This window comes from Lipotes vexillifer, unplaced genomic scaffold (assembly GCF_000442215.2).
Source record: "Lipotes vexillifer unplaced genomic scaffold, Lipotes_vexillifer_v1.1 scaffold1434, whole genome shotgun sequence".
NCBI classification, from domain to species: Eukaryota; Metazoa; Chordata; class Mammalia; order Artiodactyla; family Lipotidae; genus Lipotes; species Lipotes vexillifer.
In genome coordinates this window covers 41,430-59,601 of record NW_006799568.1, presented here as the reverse complement: position 1 = coordinate 59,601, position 18,172 = coordinate 41,430, and the positions used below count along the sequence as shown (strand labels likewise).

At 43.0% G+C, this 18,172-nt stretch overlaps 1 protein-coding gene across 1 annotated transcript in view; it reads left to right on the top strand.

Moving 5' to 3' along the window:
• Positions 1 to 12,029: 12,029 nt before the first annotated feature.
• CXADR (CXADR cell adhesion molecule) overlaps positions 12,030 to 18,172 on the top strand; it is a gene marked incomplete at its 3' end in the record, with an annotated part of 46,250 nt that continues 40,107 nt past the window's right edge. The window contains exons 1-3 of the mRNA XM_007471697.1: positions 12,030 to 12,260; positions 12,365 to 12,541; positions 13,698 to 13,771. Coding sequence (XP_007471759.1) covers positions 12,030 to 12,260; positions 12,365 to 12,541; positions 13,698 to 13,771 — 482 coding nt within the window. The remainder of the gene's footprint in view (positions 12,261 to 12,364; positions 12,542 to 13,697; positions 13,772 to 18,172) is intronic.

The window sequence follows — 18,172 nt, the reverse complement described above, 5'->3', positions numbered from 1 at the left end:
CTGCAGACCACACCTAATTATCCACTTTGAGTTGTCATCCGAGTTTCTATTTGAGTTGCCAATGTTTGTCCATTTGATTCTTCTGTCCATTAAGCAATTTTAGTGCATGAAAGAGCATCTGCAGAAAAAGAATGTCAGGAAACCAACAGCCATTTGTTGAGAGCCATATGGGATATGCTGGGACATTCACCAGAAGTCCATTTATTTTCTTAATCAAGCAAGTAGGAAACATATAATAATGGAGAAAAGAACTCAAAAAAGATATGACCTAGCACATCTATAGGACAGTTTGGAAAATTCCTCTCATGTTCACAGAGTCCAACATATGCACCGAATGCATTTCTACTTGGTCAAGCCGAGTGTACTTAATCTCTATTAAAATAGCACAAAAACAAATGCTATAAATTGGAGCTACCTAAATACTTTTTAAATAAGTACATATTAAATATGTTTAAATGTCCTTTCCTCAGTTTTAAGTTTCTACAAAGGGTCAAATTCCACCCCCATCCCTACCCAGCATCTCCTGCCAAATCGGAAGTTTGACCCTCTGACACAAGAGAAATTAATCTTTCACTGATTCTCCCTATATTCCTTCCTTGCTTAGTAACAGCAGCACGAGGGAAATAGAAAACAAATAAACAAACAGAAAACTAAAATCAGCCAGTTTATTTTTACATAAAAGTTTTACATAAAAGTGAAATCACAATGCTCAGCACTGACAAGAAAGCTTTTTTTAATGATAAGAGGGACTTCTTAAATCTTTCAAGTGCTTTTGAATCAAGGATACAACTTACTTTTAAACCTATAAAAGTAGGGACAGGTGAGGTCACCTTGACAGCATGCCCATCTTCACAATAGTAAAGTTCCTCCCAGGACAAGTTTCCTAGTCCTTTAGAGCTTGAGCTGTAAATTGGGATAATTTGTTCTCACTACTAGAAATCCGAAATTAGAAATAACCAATATACCTATGAATGGCTGTCTTAGCCAGGGAGTCACCGGGTTGTCCAAAGAACAGACTTTCCCTGCCCATTCTCACTGTCCCTGGGCCCCCTCCACATCACCTTTCTTCTCTTCTTCACTATTGATTAGCAGAATCCCTGGCTGTTAAAAGTTCTGTTCCCCAACTCCTATGAGTGTGTACACTACCAAGAAATTCTCTGATACCATTTGGGTGTCCTACAATTCAACTCAATTCTGACACTATCTACCTGGATAGTGCATCAGATTCCGCAGGTTGAGAGCTTAGCCCTTCAAGGACTGCCCCCCCACCCCACACACAAAAATACACACATACCTTCAGAGGCCAGTTGGAAGCTCTTATTATCACCTGTGCTTCTGACGAACTGGCTATAGACTGGAGGTTCCAACCACCTCCACCATGGGTTCAAATTAATTTCCTAGAGCAGACTTCAGTTGCCAGTCATAAATCCACTTTGTTACCTGTACTTCTGACCAACTGACTATGAAGCAGATGCTCCCATTGCTCTTATTGCTTAGGAAAATTCCAAGAGTTTTGGGAGCTGTGAGCCAGATACTGTGGACGAAGACCAAATCTATATGAGAAATATATTTTGGTCATCCGAATGACCAAATATATATCACAATATCACAGCTATTATCTTCCCAAACTTATCAACAAGGTCACCAAACCTGCCTGGGATCTGTGGTCCCAGGCCTTCTATTCTTTTCTTTTTTAAGATTAAAAAATATATTTATTTATTTATTTATTTGGTTGCACTGGGTCTTAGTTGCAGCAGGCGGGCTCAGTTGTGGCACGTGGGCTCCTTAGTTGTGGCATGCGAACTCTTAGTTGCATCATGCATATGGGATCTAGTTCCCTGAGCAGGGATCGAAGCCGGGCCCCCTGCTTTGGGAGTGTAGAGTCTTAGCCACTGCACCACTAGGAAAGTCCCTAGGCTTTCTATTCTTGCTAATCCACCACTCCTGCTATTCCTCCAACTTTAAGCAGGGTCTTTCACTCCAACTTCCACAGCATCCGTACTGGCATCTATCCATGCTAGATCACTTATTCCTACCTGAATGATCTGCCAATTCTCCCTCTCACTTCTTTAAATGCAAATGTAGTCCCTTCTCCCTAAAACTACAAACAATACTGGTTCCACACCATAATATACGTGATTTGCCCTTAAATATTTTATACTCCATTGTTCCTGGCGAACAGAATAAGTTTTGGCAAAGAAGTCTCACTCCCAGTTCTATGTCTGAGTGAGAGAAGTTGCTTTACTGGGGTCCTGCGTGGGCCTTGTAAATGCAAGTCCCCATAGAAACATTCTTATGAATGACATTTCATCTGCTCTATCAGGAACATAATAGTCTAAATGGATGTTTGTGGGCTTTCAGAAATTAGCATGGCTGCTACGAGATTTACAATCATTATAAAAAAACCCTAATTCCTCAAAGGAGTGTAATCTAGGTTTAAAAATCTGGATTACCAGCCAGGTTGTCTTTCTTTCTGGCACCTCTACTTGGATGCCTCCCAGGCGCCAAAAACCTAACATTTACACTCCACTGAACCTGCTTGTCCTCTATTCCCTGTTTAGTTAATAGCACTTTACCCACTGATTGCTCAGACCTGGAAACCTGAGATGGCTGTGCTTGTTTCCTGTTCCTCACAGCCTCACATCCTGCTAGTCCTTTCTCTGAAATGTCTCCCAAACCTCGCTCACCACCACAACCTGAGCTCAGACCCCACCAGCTTTTACTGTGACGGCGACAATAGTTTCAATGATCTCCTTCCTTTGTTTCTTTCTACTCTCTTCAGATCCATCCTTGGTACTGCCTCTTCCCAAAACACAGGATTATGACAAGCCCTGTTTAAAACAAAAAGCGATAACAACAAAAGCAACAACAATAACAACATACACACACACACACACACACACACACACACACCTGCCTTCACAAGATTCTTTTTTTTTTTTGGTATATAATTTTTTAAATTGAAGTATAATTGACCTACAAACACTATGTTAGTTCCAGGTGCACAGTGTTGTGGTTTGATATTTCCATACATTACAAAATGATCACCACGAAGAGAGATTATTGCCCACTCTGTGTTACACTCAAGTGGTCAGTACATCTACGGCTTTTGCTGGCAGCAACTCTGCACGCTCAGATGTGAGCCCTTCAGTAAGGCCGGGGAACAGACAGCCCAAATGCATCTAGCCTCTCAGGCTTGCTCTATCATGAGCCCCTCCTGACCGTTCAAACAAATGTGAGATGATGACTTGAGGCCACAGAGACAAAGGGAAATACAGAGGGAAGTCCTCTTCTTGGGTTCAAGTGGGGACTCCAGCTACAGAAATAATCTCCTAACTTTCTTGTCTAATCTCAGATTTCCAAAGACCAGAGATAAATTTTGTGTTAAGTTGTGGTAGCTCCTCTTAATCACAGTTTTTATGTGTTCTCCCCCTTTCACCATTTTCCTTATTTGTCTCTTGTCATCTTACTGGAATTTTAATGGTTTTAGTATGAATTAAGTTGTTATAACAGTCTATATATTTTCCTATTTGGATATGTTAGAATAACGACTTAGAATGTCAACCATTTTCTTCCTGTTCAAACTCTGAGAGAACACTTTCCCTAAAATCTCAATTAGTTCAGTCGACAAGTATGTTTTGAGCCCATATTTAGCACCAAGCACTAAACTTGATGCTGGGGCAACAAAAATAAGGAAAACCAGGTATGTTCCCTGCCCTCCTGTAGCCTACAGAAGGGAGAGTGGAATAGGCACTGACCAAACAATCACATAACATATTCAAGTATAAAACTGCAAGTGCTCTGAAGGGAAGGTGCCTGGTACTTTGAGAAACTATAAAGCTGAAATTTGATTTAATCCAGAGGTCTCCTAGGGAGGGACACTTGATCTGAAACAGGAAGGGTTACTAGGAGATACCCGCTTGAGAAGGTCAAGTATTCCAGGCAGAGAGAACAGTTTCTGCAAAGTGGCTGTAGCCATAGGGGGATAGGGAGTATGAGATGAGCTTGGAAAGGTAGGTAAGAGCTAATCCTATTCATAGTTAAGACGTATCATCTCTGTCATAAACACAGTGGAAGCCCTTGAAGAGCTAACTTTGTTGGGAGGGAATGTGTGCTACTATGTGTCATTATGGTCTAATCAAAGAGAGGGGAACTTATTCTGAATTCCGTCTCTGACTCCTGGAATGGCTTGTTATTACTTTAATGGCTCCATGACTCAAGTTTCTTTGCCTATAACCGGTTTACTTCAGTGTGTGTTGTCTCAAGTGTTGTAGAGATATTTTAAGGAACAATGAGTCATAACTGCTGAGTTCTTTGAACTCCTTGGATGAAAGATGTTATACAGCTTATTAATATAAAGCATTGTTATTACCTATCAGACAGAAAGCTGTCTCCAGTCAAAAAGAAACCAGCAAAATATAAAGTATATGAGGCGTCATCTACTTCTGTAATACTTAAATTTATAATCTAAGTATAAATTAAATGGGCTTAATGCTGGGTAGTCTCAGCATCTTTGATCTAAAATGCCCAGAGCACTCTGCAAATATGAAGTCATCTATTCTCAGAACACCAGCCACTATAATTCTTTCTTCCTGAGAATTATGATAGAGTTCACAAAGTTTACATTCCTTTCTAAAGGTCACCACCGAAGTTAGGGTAAAATTTTCCAAAGAGGAATAAGCTCCTGGTTTATTCTGCCAGTGCTGTTGATTGTTTGTTTGCTTGGTTTTCACTCAAACAATCAAAACAAAAACACCTCAAAGCCAAAATATAAACTATAGAACATGGAGATGAAGGAAGACTTTAAAAAAATATCAAACGAGCAATAAACTTTCTCCCCTAGGTAAACATCTTATCTCTTTCTTATCTTTAGTATAGGGCAACTTAATACTTTATGTATTGTTTTGGCCTAAGAGGAAAAGTAGAGAAAAGGAACTGCAGATGAAGAAACCATAAGGTTAGGGACTTTTGGCAAAAGAAGTGAAATAGAGACAGAGATGAGAAGGAAATTTGTAAGCTGACTCCTTTTATTTCCTTTCAAAGAAAACCTTTAATATTATTGGTACCTTCATAACAATCTATATTAGGGGTAGAGAGAGGGAGGGAGAGGGAAGCAATGTCCAGTGCCCACTTATCCATGGCCTGTGAAAATGTTTTCAGTTCTTTTATTTATTTATTTTAAATTTATTTATTTTACTGATTTATTTTTGGCTGTGTTGGGTCTTCGTTGCTGTGCACGAGCTCTCTCTAGTTGTGGCGAGCGGGGGCTACTCTTCATTGTGGTGTGCATGCTTCTTATTGCAGTGGCTTCTCTTGTTGCAGAGCATTGGTCCTAGGTGTGTGGGCTTCAGTAGTTGTAGCATACGGACTCAGTGGTTGTGGCACAGAGGCTTAGTTGCTCCACGGCATGTGGGATCTTCCCAGACCAGGGATCAAACCTGTGTCCCCTTCATTGGCAGGTGGATTCTTAAGCACTGCACCACCAGGGAAGTCCTCCTTTAGCTCTTCTAAATTAGAAGAAATAATGATATGATCTAGCCTGAATTAAATCTGTCTTTATATCAACACAGCCATAAAAGACAATAAAAAATTTTTTTTTTATTGATAGAAGAGGTTCACAAAAGCAAAAATACCCAGGGCCTGTGAAAGTTAGAACGTGGCCTTAGAAATGCCCTAACTTAGATATTTTGAAGAAAAGTTGCCGAGGAAATCCTTAACAAGGATTTACTTTTCTACCCAGACACCAGAGCATCTCACAAAAGCCACTGAATATAATGTTTTTCAAATGATTCAACAAACTGAATGAAGCCAGCTAAGTGAAAAAATCTGGAGGGTGATCAACAAAGGAAGATGTGGTTTGATTTCTCTATATAGCTAATCTACAGAGCATGGGATTGTTATTATTATTATTTTTATTATTTTTTTGCGGTACATGGGCCTCACACCGTTGCGGCCTTTCCTGTTGTGGAGCACAGGCTCCAGACACGCAGGCTTGGCGGCCATGGCTCACAGGCCCAGCCGCTCCGCGGCATGTGGGATTTTCCCGGACAGGGGCACGAACCCGTGTCCACTGCGCCACCAGGGAAGCCCGGGATTGTTACTTTTTCTAAAAGGGCTATTGAAGTGATCAGAGTGATGAGCCTCGTTGAGAATTTATAACTACAAGCCCTTCCTCATGCTGGTTTCTGATCCAAACTTATATTAACTGTGTTATCTGATAAACGTAATGCCAAAAATCATTTTTTAAGTTTCCCTGGATTGGTAGTGCCCCTAAGATCCTGGAAGAAGCTAATACAAATCCTCTCTCAAGGAAAGCACTTAAATCTCTCAAATGATTCACACAGATAAAGTACCACAAATAACAAGCCTATGATAAAAAATAATCATAAAAGATGAAAAAAGAAGCCTAACATGAGCAAGAATCTGCATAAACAACAAAGAAATAAAATGGGACACACAGATTTCAAATAATGTAATTATTGTACACCTAATCTATATTAAATGTGTTTAATATGCATAAAGAAATATAAGAGATATTTGGAAGTATGAGTAGGGAACAAATATGAAAAAAGATTAAATATCTATAAATGAAAAATGTAGTTGAAATTAAAATCCATTCAGAGAACTGAATAGAAGATTCAACACAACTGAAGAGCAGAGTTATTAACTGGAAGATAAAACTGAAAAAATTACCTGGGATTCAGTTCAGAATATCAAACACATGAAAAATATGAGAATGAAATATGAAGGTTAGAATGAAGAGGTGTAAAATACATCTAATGGGTATCTCAGAGTATGATAAAAGAAAGTGGGAAAAGCAGTATTCAGCAAGATTTTGAATACTGAGATTTTTCCAGAATTGGGGGATGACAGTAATTCTCTCAGGTGCAGGAAATCGTTAGCTGGATAAATAAACAGCAACTCCAAACTAGACACAATTGTAATGAAATTGAATAACAAATCAAAGAGCTCTTAAAAACAGCCAGATTAACTACAAGGATCATTAGATTGACTTCATTAGAGCAGCAAAGGAAGACAGAATACAGTGGAATAGTATTTTTTTTTTTTTTTTTTCTTGCGTTATGCGGGCCTCTCACTGTTGTGGCCTCTCCCATTTGCGGAGCACAGGCTCCGGACGCGCAGGCCCAGCGGCCATGGCTCACGGGCCCAGCCGCTCCGCGGCACGTGGGATCCTCCCGAAACGGGGCACGAACCCGCGTCTCCTGCATCGGCAGGCGGACTCTCAAGCACTGCGCCACCAGGGAAGCCCTGGAATAGTATTTTGAAAGCATTGACAGAACAGACCAGTAAGCCCCAAATTCTATACCAAGAACTCTACCTTTTAAGAATGAAGGCAAAATAAAGACAGATATTTTTAGACAAACAGAAACAAAGTTTACCTTAAAGACACCCTCAGTAAAGGAATTTGTAAAGGACATACTTCTGGATGAAGGAAAAGAAGTGTTTTGAGATACAAGAAGAAATGGTGAAGAATGTGTACACTGTTGATGAAAGAAAAACACACAAGGCTTCCCTGGTGGCACAGTGGTTGAGAATTCTGCCTGCCACTGCAGGGGAAACGGGTTCGAGCGCTGGTCTGGGAAGACCCCACATGCCGCGGAGCCACAACTAGGCCCGTGAGCCACAACTACTGAGCCTGCGCGGCTGGAGCCTGTGCTCTGCAACAAGAGAGGCCGCGATAGTGAGAGGCCCGCACACCGCGATGAAGAGTGGCCCCCCCTTGCCGCAACTGGAGAAAGCCCTCGCACAGAAACGAAGACCCAACACAGCAAAAATAAATAAGTAAATTAATAAATTAAAAAAAAAGAAAAACACACAATCTAAAAGTTGTGAATGAAGTTTTATTTGTGGACCTTATGAGTATATAGCCTGGGGAGCTGTCTCTCAGATAGTTACGGGGAACTGCTTTAAAGAGGTAAGGGAGGAGCCAGGATATACATAGGAGTTTTTGCTGAAAACACACACACACACACACACACACACACACACACACACACACACGTCATCAAACATCAAAATATTACTGCTAATCACAAAAAAACAGATATCTCAAGTCAGTGATTTTAGTGCTTTTCTCTATGTGGGAAGATGCAAGAGTCTGGGCTCACTGAAATCATTCCTTAGACATGCATCTTAACTATCTAGGGCTGGTATCCAAAGCACAGAATGCTTCCTGTTTTTCTGCATCCTGAATTCTCCTCAGGGTGCACTATTGGGTGGGGGAGGGCAGTTGTAGTGGTTGATGGCTTGATCCTTGTAGAACTGGAATGGCAGGCAACATTCTTTGTTTATTGGAGTGGCGGGCAACATTCACTTTCCACAAGACAAATCTAATTAGACACTGGCTATATTAAAAAAAAAAATGACAATGTATAATTATAAGGTGGACAGAACAAAAACAATGGATTACAATAAATTAGGAGAGGGATTTGATAGGGGTTAAACCAGTCTAAGATCCTTGTATTATTCAGGAGAAGAGTAAAGATGTCAATTCTCTTCAGACTTTAAAAATTTCAATATTCATGGGAACATTTCACCCCAGCTGAGGGCAGATTTTTGAGTGAAGATGGAGAATTAAACACATGCATCTGCCTCTACTCTCCCAAAGAAAACCTCACTAAAATCACAGTAAATAGACTTTAAAAGGCCTCCAGGTATAAGGACAAAGAAGACAGAAGTATCAAATGTTTGGAAACTGAAAAGCAGATGGATGAAAGTTTACTGACTGAATGCACTCAAGACAGTTGAATTCTAGATGGTCCAAATGAAGCTTCAAATAGTTTCAAAACTGAGCAGGACCCCATGGGGCCCTCCAGGGTACAAATCCTTTCTGTGTCCCCATTTCTTGTTTGTAGTAAATAGGTTTCAATCAGCCTCTTTGACCTTCCCTGAAGTCCAAAGGGCAGGTTCAAACAGTTGCTAATCAGAAAAGTGAGGGAATGCAGAAACAAAGGAAGAGCAATCAAGAAACAATAGCACAGCAATAAAGCAGGGTCCTGGTTCCTCCTCAAGGAATATACATAACAATATCTTTGAGTTCTTCTGCAGGAACTAAGGCCCCCCATCCAGGCGGAGGAAGGTAACTCCAGGCTGAGCACAAGAGTCCTGGAGTACCAAACTGTAACCTCACCACTAACCAATCAGAAGAAAGTCTGCATACAGTGGAAGATAACAAAGACTCTGACACCTTCCCCAAATGATTAACTGCAATCAACTCCCCCTTTTTCCCTTTAAAACTTTTCATGGCTGAGCAGAGTCTTTGGAGTTTGTTCTTGAATAACTCCACCTGGGGGTCCACCTTCTCCCCAGGTTGCTGGCCTCCTGAATAAAGCAACCTTTCCTTTCCAACCAACACTTGTCTTGGAGTGCTTGGTCCCTAAGAAAGGGCAATTTATTTAATGGTTGCGTGCTATTTGTTACTTTGGTTTGAGGATACCAAACAATCCATAATTTGTACATTCCAGAATTAATGAGATTATCTCATTACAGATTCCAGGAGACATGATTTCCAAGCTGACAACAACAAAGACTATTTAAGGTGTCATTAAGAAGTTTCAGACTACTGCATAATTTCAGCTGCTGTTTATATGAAATAAGGTACTCATAAGCCAAAGTCTAAAGATTCTTTGACTTCAATTCAAATAACTTTTTTCCCCAGTTTTAATGTAATTTCTAAAAGAAAAATAGTTCACTAAATAAGATAAACTGCTCCTTTCAAAGTTACTTAAATCTTAGAGATGATACATTTGAAAAATCTGTGTTCAGTAATCTAAAGAAGTAGAAAAACATTAATTTTGTGAAATTTACCTTTACTTGCTAAAAAGCTATATTAAGATGTAATGATTTGTGAGTTATTGTACAGATATTTACATACACTTTATTAATATATGAATTAAATATATTCAGTTCAACAAATACTAGAGAACCTACTATGGGCTGTGCTCCCAAGAGTAAAAAAGATGAATAATGTGCCTTTTGGCCTTCTAGGAATATTCAGAGTAAGAGAAGTGATTGATAGGTATGAAAATGCCTACCACAGAAGGAGGCAAAATGTAAGGAGTGTAAAACAAAGTACCAGAAGGAAAAGGATTAAGATGAAAATCCTTTTGGGTAATTGCTAAAGATTTCCTCTAGATGACCCCTGAGATGACCCCTGAGGGTGGGTTTGCCTTCTACTGAAGGAGACACTCAAGATAGCAACCTGATAACAAAATGTGTGCTGCTTGGAAGTGATTAATACTAGAAGAGTCCTCATAAACAGTCTGAAATAGATAGGAACTTTAATACTTAATCTCTTCTAATCTCATAAAATATAAATGTGGTATGTAAAATTTCAAGTTCCAAATATTTTATACCTTCAATTACATCCAGTAGAATTCCTGTCTCCTCAACTAATAGGAAGTCCCTAACAGTTACTCTGGACTCTCCTTAGATCAGCCAGGAGCCCGCTGGAGACAAGTTAAATCAGGATCGCTGGAGTAGGGGTTCAGGTATTTGTATTTTACAAAAGTTCTCCAGATAATTTTAATGGGCAGCCCGGGTTGCAAATCACCTGCCTAAATTGCAGTTGGGCAATTTTGGTCTTCCCGATAACTGGTTTACTTTCTTTGCTAGTTCAATAAACAACAAGAATTTTCCAATATTATTTTTTATTAGCTTCCACTTTACTGACCACTTACTATGTGCCAGGCACGGTGCCAAGCATACTTTTGTGCATTGCCTCTAATTTTCATAGCTACCCTTGGAGTAGGTGCTGTTTCTAAGTTACTTGCCCAGTTACTACCCCATTCCGGAGCCCAAGAATTTACCCACTGCACAATACTGCTTCTCTCCTCACTAAGTGACTCCTCATAAGGAACTGTTGTGAACACCAAAGTCTCTCAGCAGATATAAATAAACGTTATCTGGAAAGACCAACGAAGAAGTAATGGAGGGCACCAGAAGGCAGAAGCGACATTGCAGGGCTGACCGGGAGATTCTGCGAGATTCAAGATCTCTAATCCCCTGGTCTCTCAGCTACCGCCCGCGCCCGCCCCCCGCCCCTTTAACCGTCCGTACTAAGACCCGCTTTTCAACCTCACTGGTCCTTGTTGGCCAATTTCAGAGCTGGAATAACTTAAACACAAGGGAGGAAGCCGAGTCCGGGTATTTCCCAAATTAGCTTAGTCATTACTGGAGATGGGGAAAAGCCTTCTCTAGCCTTCTTTTACATCAGCCTGAAAGGACTCTACGAGATGGGAGCAAATGCCAGGGGTGCCCACTTGGCTTCCTCTAGGGCCTTAGGTGGAAGAGCCGCAGCAGCAAACATCCAGAGATAGGAGGCGTGGCTGGAGGCTCCCACCCCTACTACCCTGAGGGGAGGGGAGGGTAAGTGCAGGCGGGGCTGACTGCTTTAGTTGCCTTTCAGGGTCCGGGGGCAGGTGGTCGAGTTTTGTCCCGTGCCTTGCCTTTAAGCCAGGGTGCGATAGCAGTTTCAGTCGTTTGGGGAGAGGGGCTGGCCCGACCCACGTGCACAAACCCAATTTAACTGAAGGCATTGAGGGGGGAATCCGAGTTCAGGCTTGGGGCGAGTGGCTGCCGGCGCACGTCAACGCTCGAGCTCCGCTGGCAGGAGTTCCTTACTCGCGTGGGTCCCAGGGCAGCCCGCCGGGGGCTCCCGGTTGCCATAGCAACCCCACGCGCCTGGCAAGGACGGCGCGCGCCGCGGGGCTTCTCTACTACCGGAAGTGACGTGTTCCACCTGCCGAGCGAGGGCGGGGTGGGACCGGGCTGCGAGGTGCCGCCGCAGCCAGCGGGTCGGGAACGCGCGGGGAGCCGGGTGACTGAGACGCCGGTTGAGAGCCGCCTACCTGCAGTCGTCGCCCACAGCTGGGCCGCCACCATGGCGCTTCTGCTGCGCTTCGTGCTCCTGTGCGGAGTCGCGGGTGAGTGGGGGACAGATCGGTCCCTCGGGTCTTTATTGCCTGGCTAACCCTGGGGAGCTCGCTGCCTGCGGCCACCCGGGAACAATGAGGCTTGGGGGAGGGGGCGGGCGCGATTTGGGGGCGCTGCGGCAGTGGTGGCGGTGCGCGCGGAATTGCACCGGGGTGATTTTGCCGGACCGGTCGCGCGAGCCCCGAAGGTGGGTGGGGCCGCTGGGAGGGGAGCCCTGCGGGGCCGTGGGGTACCGGGGGGGCGTTGGAGTGGGGGACCGAGCCCCGGGATGTGGGGCGGCGGTGGAGAGGGCTCCCCGGGCGCCGGTGGGTGGGCGCGGCGTGCCGGCTGCGCCTGGCGTCTCTCCCAGACTATTCTTTGCCGCGGGTGCGGGCTTTGCTTTATTTGCTCTTGCCCTTTCCCTTGTTAGCCGCGGTGTCGTTTCCATCGGGGTTACCCGGTTTCAAAAGCCTTGGGCGGCGAGTTTTCAGGTGTCGAGCAGTCCAAGCCAGGAGACCGAATTACAAACGCCATGATTAAATGGACACTGAGCTTTTCAGTGCCTCAGATCGTCCAAGCTACCTCTAGGAAAGGCGCTGAACGAACTGTAGGCTGGGCATTCTTGGTCTCATGGAAGAGGCGAGCCTAGGCACAAGCTGTTAACTAGACGGTAACTCGACGAAGTGGACCGTGGAAAATCAGAAGTAGATTCCTGCAAAAATGCAGTATTGATTTCAGAAGTCGCGGGGCAAAGTGCAAAGGAGAAATTAGTAACCTTGGTTTTGAGTTTATAATGTTTTGATTCATTTTGATGATAAGATGACTTGTACAGGGAATTTCGAAAGGATTCGCCAAGTAATACATGTTCGACTGCGCTTTTCTCGGGAAGGGGAAAAGGGCATTTAAAACTGCGTGGACATAAGGCATAATCGTTCGATATCTTTAAAAAACTAATTTGTTGCCATGTCCGTGCTTTAACCAACTGATATTGTTTTGTCAAAGTAAGCATCTTAGAACCAAAGGATTCATTAAACCAACCACAACAAAAAAATCCATCGGTGGGACCCTAGGAGGCACACTTTGTGTAGCCTCCGGAAGGATAATTTTTTTAAGCGCTCTAAAGCTGGATCGAGTGGCCCTTTCTGTTGGGATGGCTCTCTGCTTCCTGTTGAAATGTTAATTCCATTGTTGGATGCCCCAGCTGTGAGCATTACTCATGGGATCAACATTCTGTTAACAAGTCTAATCTTCGATATGAGTCTATAGCATTACCTCCACCTTTTTAATACATATAATTTAGACATGGCTGAAATTTCCAAAGTAAAGCTTCCAGAAAAGCTAAGAGTCAGTAACCATTTTACATGATACGTTACACCTTGTTTTGGTCAAGGACTAAACTGAAGTAGAAGTTGAGAACATTGTGATCTCTGTGGAAAAAAATGTTTTAGCCTCTATATCTAGAGCAGAGAAGTGGAAGAACATAAACCATATAGAGGATTCCCCCCCCCCGCCCCCACCTAGGGATATAAGGATAGTTGTCTGGATTTCATTTTTTTCTGGATGCCTCACTTTGGTAGGCACAATCTCATCCTAGGATGTTTTGATACATATAGAGTCATTCTGCTCATAAACTGTACACTGTGGTACAGTGAACGTCTCTTTAAAGGACTGTTGGCTTCAACTAGACTATTTTACTTCAATTTTCCAGCTTAGGAAACAACTCAAAAACTGTAACTGACGTAAGGCTTTGGGTATTTCTTCAGATACTTCTTGACATCTTAGAAATTTATTGCCATGAACTCAGTTTGAGTGGTAACATGATTGGATTCTACAATTGGCAAAACAAGGTAGAGGCTTACATATTAAAAATTGCAGTGCTATTAGTAGATCTTCCTCTAGAGCTGTCTCCGTGTGGGTTGTAGAGTTTTGTGCTGTACTCTGGTTGCTGATGGAACACATTTTGATGCGTTTTTATCGCCTACGTAGTAGCAAGTTGTACCGCTAGTTATAGTAGTGTCAGTAGTGGTAGAGCAGTAGCAGTAGTAGTAAAAATAAAACCTTGATTACGCAGCTGTTTTTTAAAAAATAAATTTATTTATTTATTGGCTGCATTGGGTCCTCGTTGCTGCGCGCAGGCTTTCTCTAGTTGTGGCGAGCAGGGGCTACTCTTCGTTGCGGTGGCTTCTCTTGTTGCGGGGCACGGGCTCTAGGCACGCGGGCTCAGTTGTTGTGGCACACGGGCCCTAGAGTGCAGGCTCAGTAGTTGTGGCACACGGGCTTAGCTGCTCCACGGCATATGGGATCTTCCTGGACCAAGGCTCGCACCTGTGTCCCCTGCATTGGCAGGCGGATTCTTAACCACTGCGCCAACAGGGATGTCCCTGATTACTCAGTTATTAAATGCCAGGCACTGTTCTAAGGGCTTTACATACACTCATTTAATGTACCTTGCAGCCCTAGAGGATATATATGTATTATAATGATCCCTGCTGTACAAGTGGAGAGACTGAGGCATGAAGTGGTTGTATAACTTTACTCGCCAAGGTCATAAATTTCCTTCTGAATCCCTGCTCTTATCACTATGCTGCCAGTTTCCTCTTTGATTACCTCTAATCTACATCTTAAATTTGTATCACTGGTTACTGTCATTTATTAAGAACCTTCTGTTGGTTTGACCGTGTGCCAAATACTGAAGGCTTTTATTATTAGCCTTTTAATTTCTTGATCTTAGTTGAATATTTTCAGTCTCTCTGCGAGCACGAGGATCCAGGGCTTAGACTGGTGTTGTAAGCTTAAATGGCCCATGACCCAGCAGCACCATTGTCACCTAGGGATGTCTGACAGTGTTAAAGTTTGGGGTGCTGCTGTGCTTTTCACAGTGTCAATATGAGTGAAAGCAAAGTACTGGCCAGTGATTCTGGTCTCCAAACCACTTGTTAGCCATGCAGTGGCAGCAGGACCCTGTTCTCTGTGCTTCAGTTGCTGCTTGTGTCAAGAATGGGAATCCCACTATATCAGTTGATATAGTGGGAAATGTTTATTGTTTTGCTTTACCTGGTGTTTTTTCCGTTACTTGAAAAAATGAAGATTATTAGATGTGAACTTTATCCCCTCCACATGCCTCTCTCTTAATACATTCCTGTCATTATACCACCACCAGGGCAAAAGTTGCCCTTCTCCAAGGCCAGCCACCCAACATTGGCTCATTACCCTATCTTTTGTGGGGGTTTCCATAAAATTACCCAATATACTTCATTGCATTAGGTCAGAGGGCAGGGGCATTACCTGTGCTGCTGTTCATTGTTACAGTCCCGCTGTTAGCTTGTGGCTCCTGGCAGATAGCAAGTGGTCAGCAAATGTTGCACGGCTGCACGTTTTCAGCCTTTTTGCCAATAGGCCTATGTATATGATATGGCTCTCATCAGTTATATCTCTTTCCCTTCTCATCCAACAAAGATGGTCCTCCACTAGTGATCATTCCACTAGCCTTACTTCATTCCACTGTTAGAAGTTAAGCCTCTGCTTTATCTCTGACCTCATTATTCTGTCTCACCCACCTGCTTCAGTTGCCAAAGGTATCGATAACCACGTGCCAAATCCATTTATTTCTTTAGAGCTCCTTGACACCTATTAACCTGCCCTTCACTACCTTCTTCAATAGGTCCCTTAAATGCCAGCCTCCCCCATGGTTTAACCCATAGCCCTCTTCTCAGTCTCCATCTTAAACCTGGGTGACTTCATCTGTCCATCACTGTACACTATTTCCAGCTGCCTAACATTCAGCATCCCACCTGAATGCACTTGAGTACCTCAGACTCTGTAGGTCCTCAACTGAACTTACCACTAATTAACTGATTAAATGATCCAGTCATTCAAATATCTATGGCCTACTGTATACTATGGCTGTGCTAGATGCCCCTACAATAGTGCAGGCGTTTGCAAGGTGCAAAAGGTTTGGTGGAACGTTCCCAGCAGATGGAGATCTGAAAGGGTATAATGTTGGGGTTCAGTGCGTATAAGGCATCTAACTAACACTTCTCTTTTTGATGTGCACCTGAGTCATTATGAGGACGTGTGGGGTGGAGCTTGAGAGTTTACATTTTAACAGGTTCCACATGATGTCACTGCTGAGTACACTTTGAGTGGACAGAGACCCAGAGACTGTGCCGAGAGCTTAGGAGATGATCCCCCAAGAGTGGCACTGAGAAGCTTGTGGAGGTGTTAAAGAAGTGAGGTTATACACTGAGATTTATTCTCTTGAATGGTGTAGAACTCTGCAGCAGTTCTGGAGGCAGGTAGGACCAGTAGATCTAACGCATTAATCCATGTGGGATGACCTGGACACAAGCAGTCCCTGTTGAAATACAGCAGAGTGGTGCTGGGCTTCCTGTTTCATCTGAAAATTGTTCTGAGGGAGATGCAGAGGAACCTGGTATCTGGTTGATTGAATGAGTGCCAAGAAAAAGTTGGAGGGAGCCAGTAAGATTTCTGGCTTGAGTGAATGATCATGTCACTAATCTATAGGGAATAAAGAAAGGAGAAGCAAGTTTTAGGGAGATGACAGTGAGCTTTGGACAAGTTGTATTTGTGGTGCCTGAAGGGAATGGAGGTGAAAGATACCCAGTAGGAAGACTTAAGCAAAGGACTGGATCTCAGGAGAGAGGCAAAGATGGGTGATACAGAATTGAGAATCACTGCTGATAGGTAGCATCTGTGTCTGGTTAACCAGGAAAAGCAGGTAGGACTAGAAAAGAAGGTGAAATGTGATGCTGGGGAACATCAACATCTAATAAGTAGTCAGGAGGTGAGGAACCGGGGACAGTAAGGAGTGATGGAGAGTGCAGGGGAACTAGAGGATGAGGGTGTCCCAGAAACTGATGAAGAAATGAGGCCAGTGGGTCTTACATTAGGAGATTATTGAGAACATTTGGGAAGTGATCGAATCTAGAGGGAGGACAGTACCTGTACTGAGAGTAAAGCTAGATTTTAAGAGATTGAGGAGAGGGCATCAGGTAAGTAGAGAATAAGAGATTACTTTGCACTTGCAGTTGGTTTAGTGCATGTTGCATGTATGGCCTTCATTCCAGGGGACAGGAGCAGACTCCATGGGAGAAGGTAGAAGCCAGAAGATAAGAACTCTAACTTGTGTGTGTGTGTGTGTGTGTGTGTGTGTGTGTGTGTTTATTGAAGTTTAGTTGATTAACAATGTTTCAGGTGTACAGCAAAGTGATTCAGTGTGTGTGTGTATATATATTTATACACACACACACTTTCAGATTCTTTTCCATTATAGGTTATTAAAAGGTACTGAATATAGTTCCCCATGCTATACAGTAGTCTTCATTGTTTATCTAGAACTCTTAACTTCCCAACCACCCAGACATAGAACCTTGCTCACATGGTCATTCTTCTTTAAAACAGTGTATTCCTCTTTACACTCATTCCGGGACCCTGAACGCTTTGGCTTCCCATCCTCAACCCTTATATCCCTCTTTCAGCACTGCCTGTCTCTCCTTTTCTCCACTGGATTTCTTTGAAGGAGTGGATTTGTTGAGTCCATTATTTTCCTTCATATCCATCAGTTCTTCCACCCTTTGCAATCTGATTTTCACCCCACTCTACTCCTGTGAAACTGCAGTGGCCGCTGTGGCTGCATCCAGTGGACATGTCACACCTTCAACCTCTTAAACCTCTTAGCGAGAATGGCTCTATTGACTAATCTCTTTCCTCCTTGAGCTGTTCCTCATTCTCCTTTGTGGACCCACTTTCCTCCCTGTACTTAAATGTCAGTTTCTGGCTTCAGTTACCATTTATGTCCTTACAGCCTCCAGTCTGTTTCCTGTCTCACTCTCCCAAAGCTTTGCCCGTAATGTCAAACCACTCACTTGACAGCTCTGCTTAGACTTCCCACAGGTACCACCAGTTGAACCTGTCTCCAAACCACTGTTCTCTCTCACATTAAATGGCATTTTCAGCCACCAAAATGCCCAGGCAAAAAATCTGGATACCTTACTTGACTTTTCATATTCTCTCCCCAGCTTACACCCAGTTTCTAAGTCACTTGTATCCCTCCAGCCACTCCTGGAGGGATACAGCATACCTCAGTGTATACCACCATCTCTTAAGATGGTTGAAGTAACTTCATAATTGCTTTTTCATTGAGTGAGGAAATAAATGGGGAAAGATGTACTAGGCAGGAATTTCTGTTTGTTGGCTTGAGAAAAGACCTGGAAGGGAA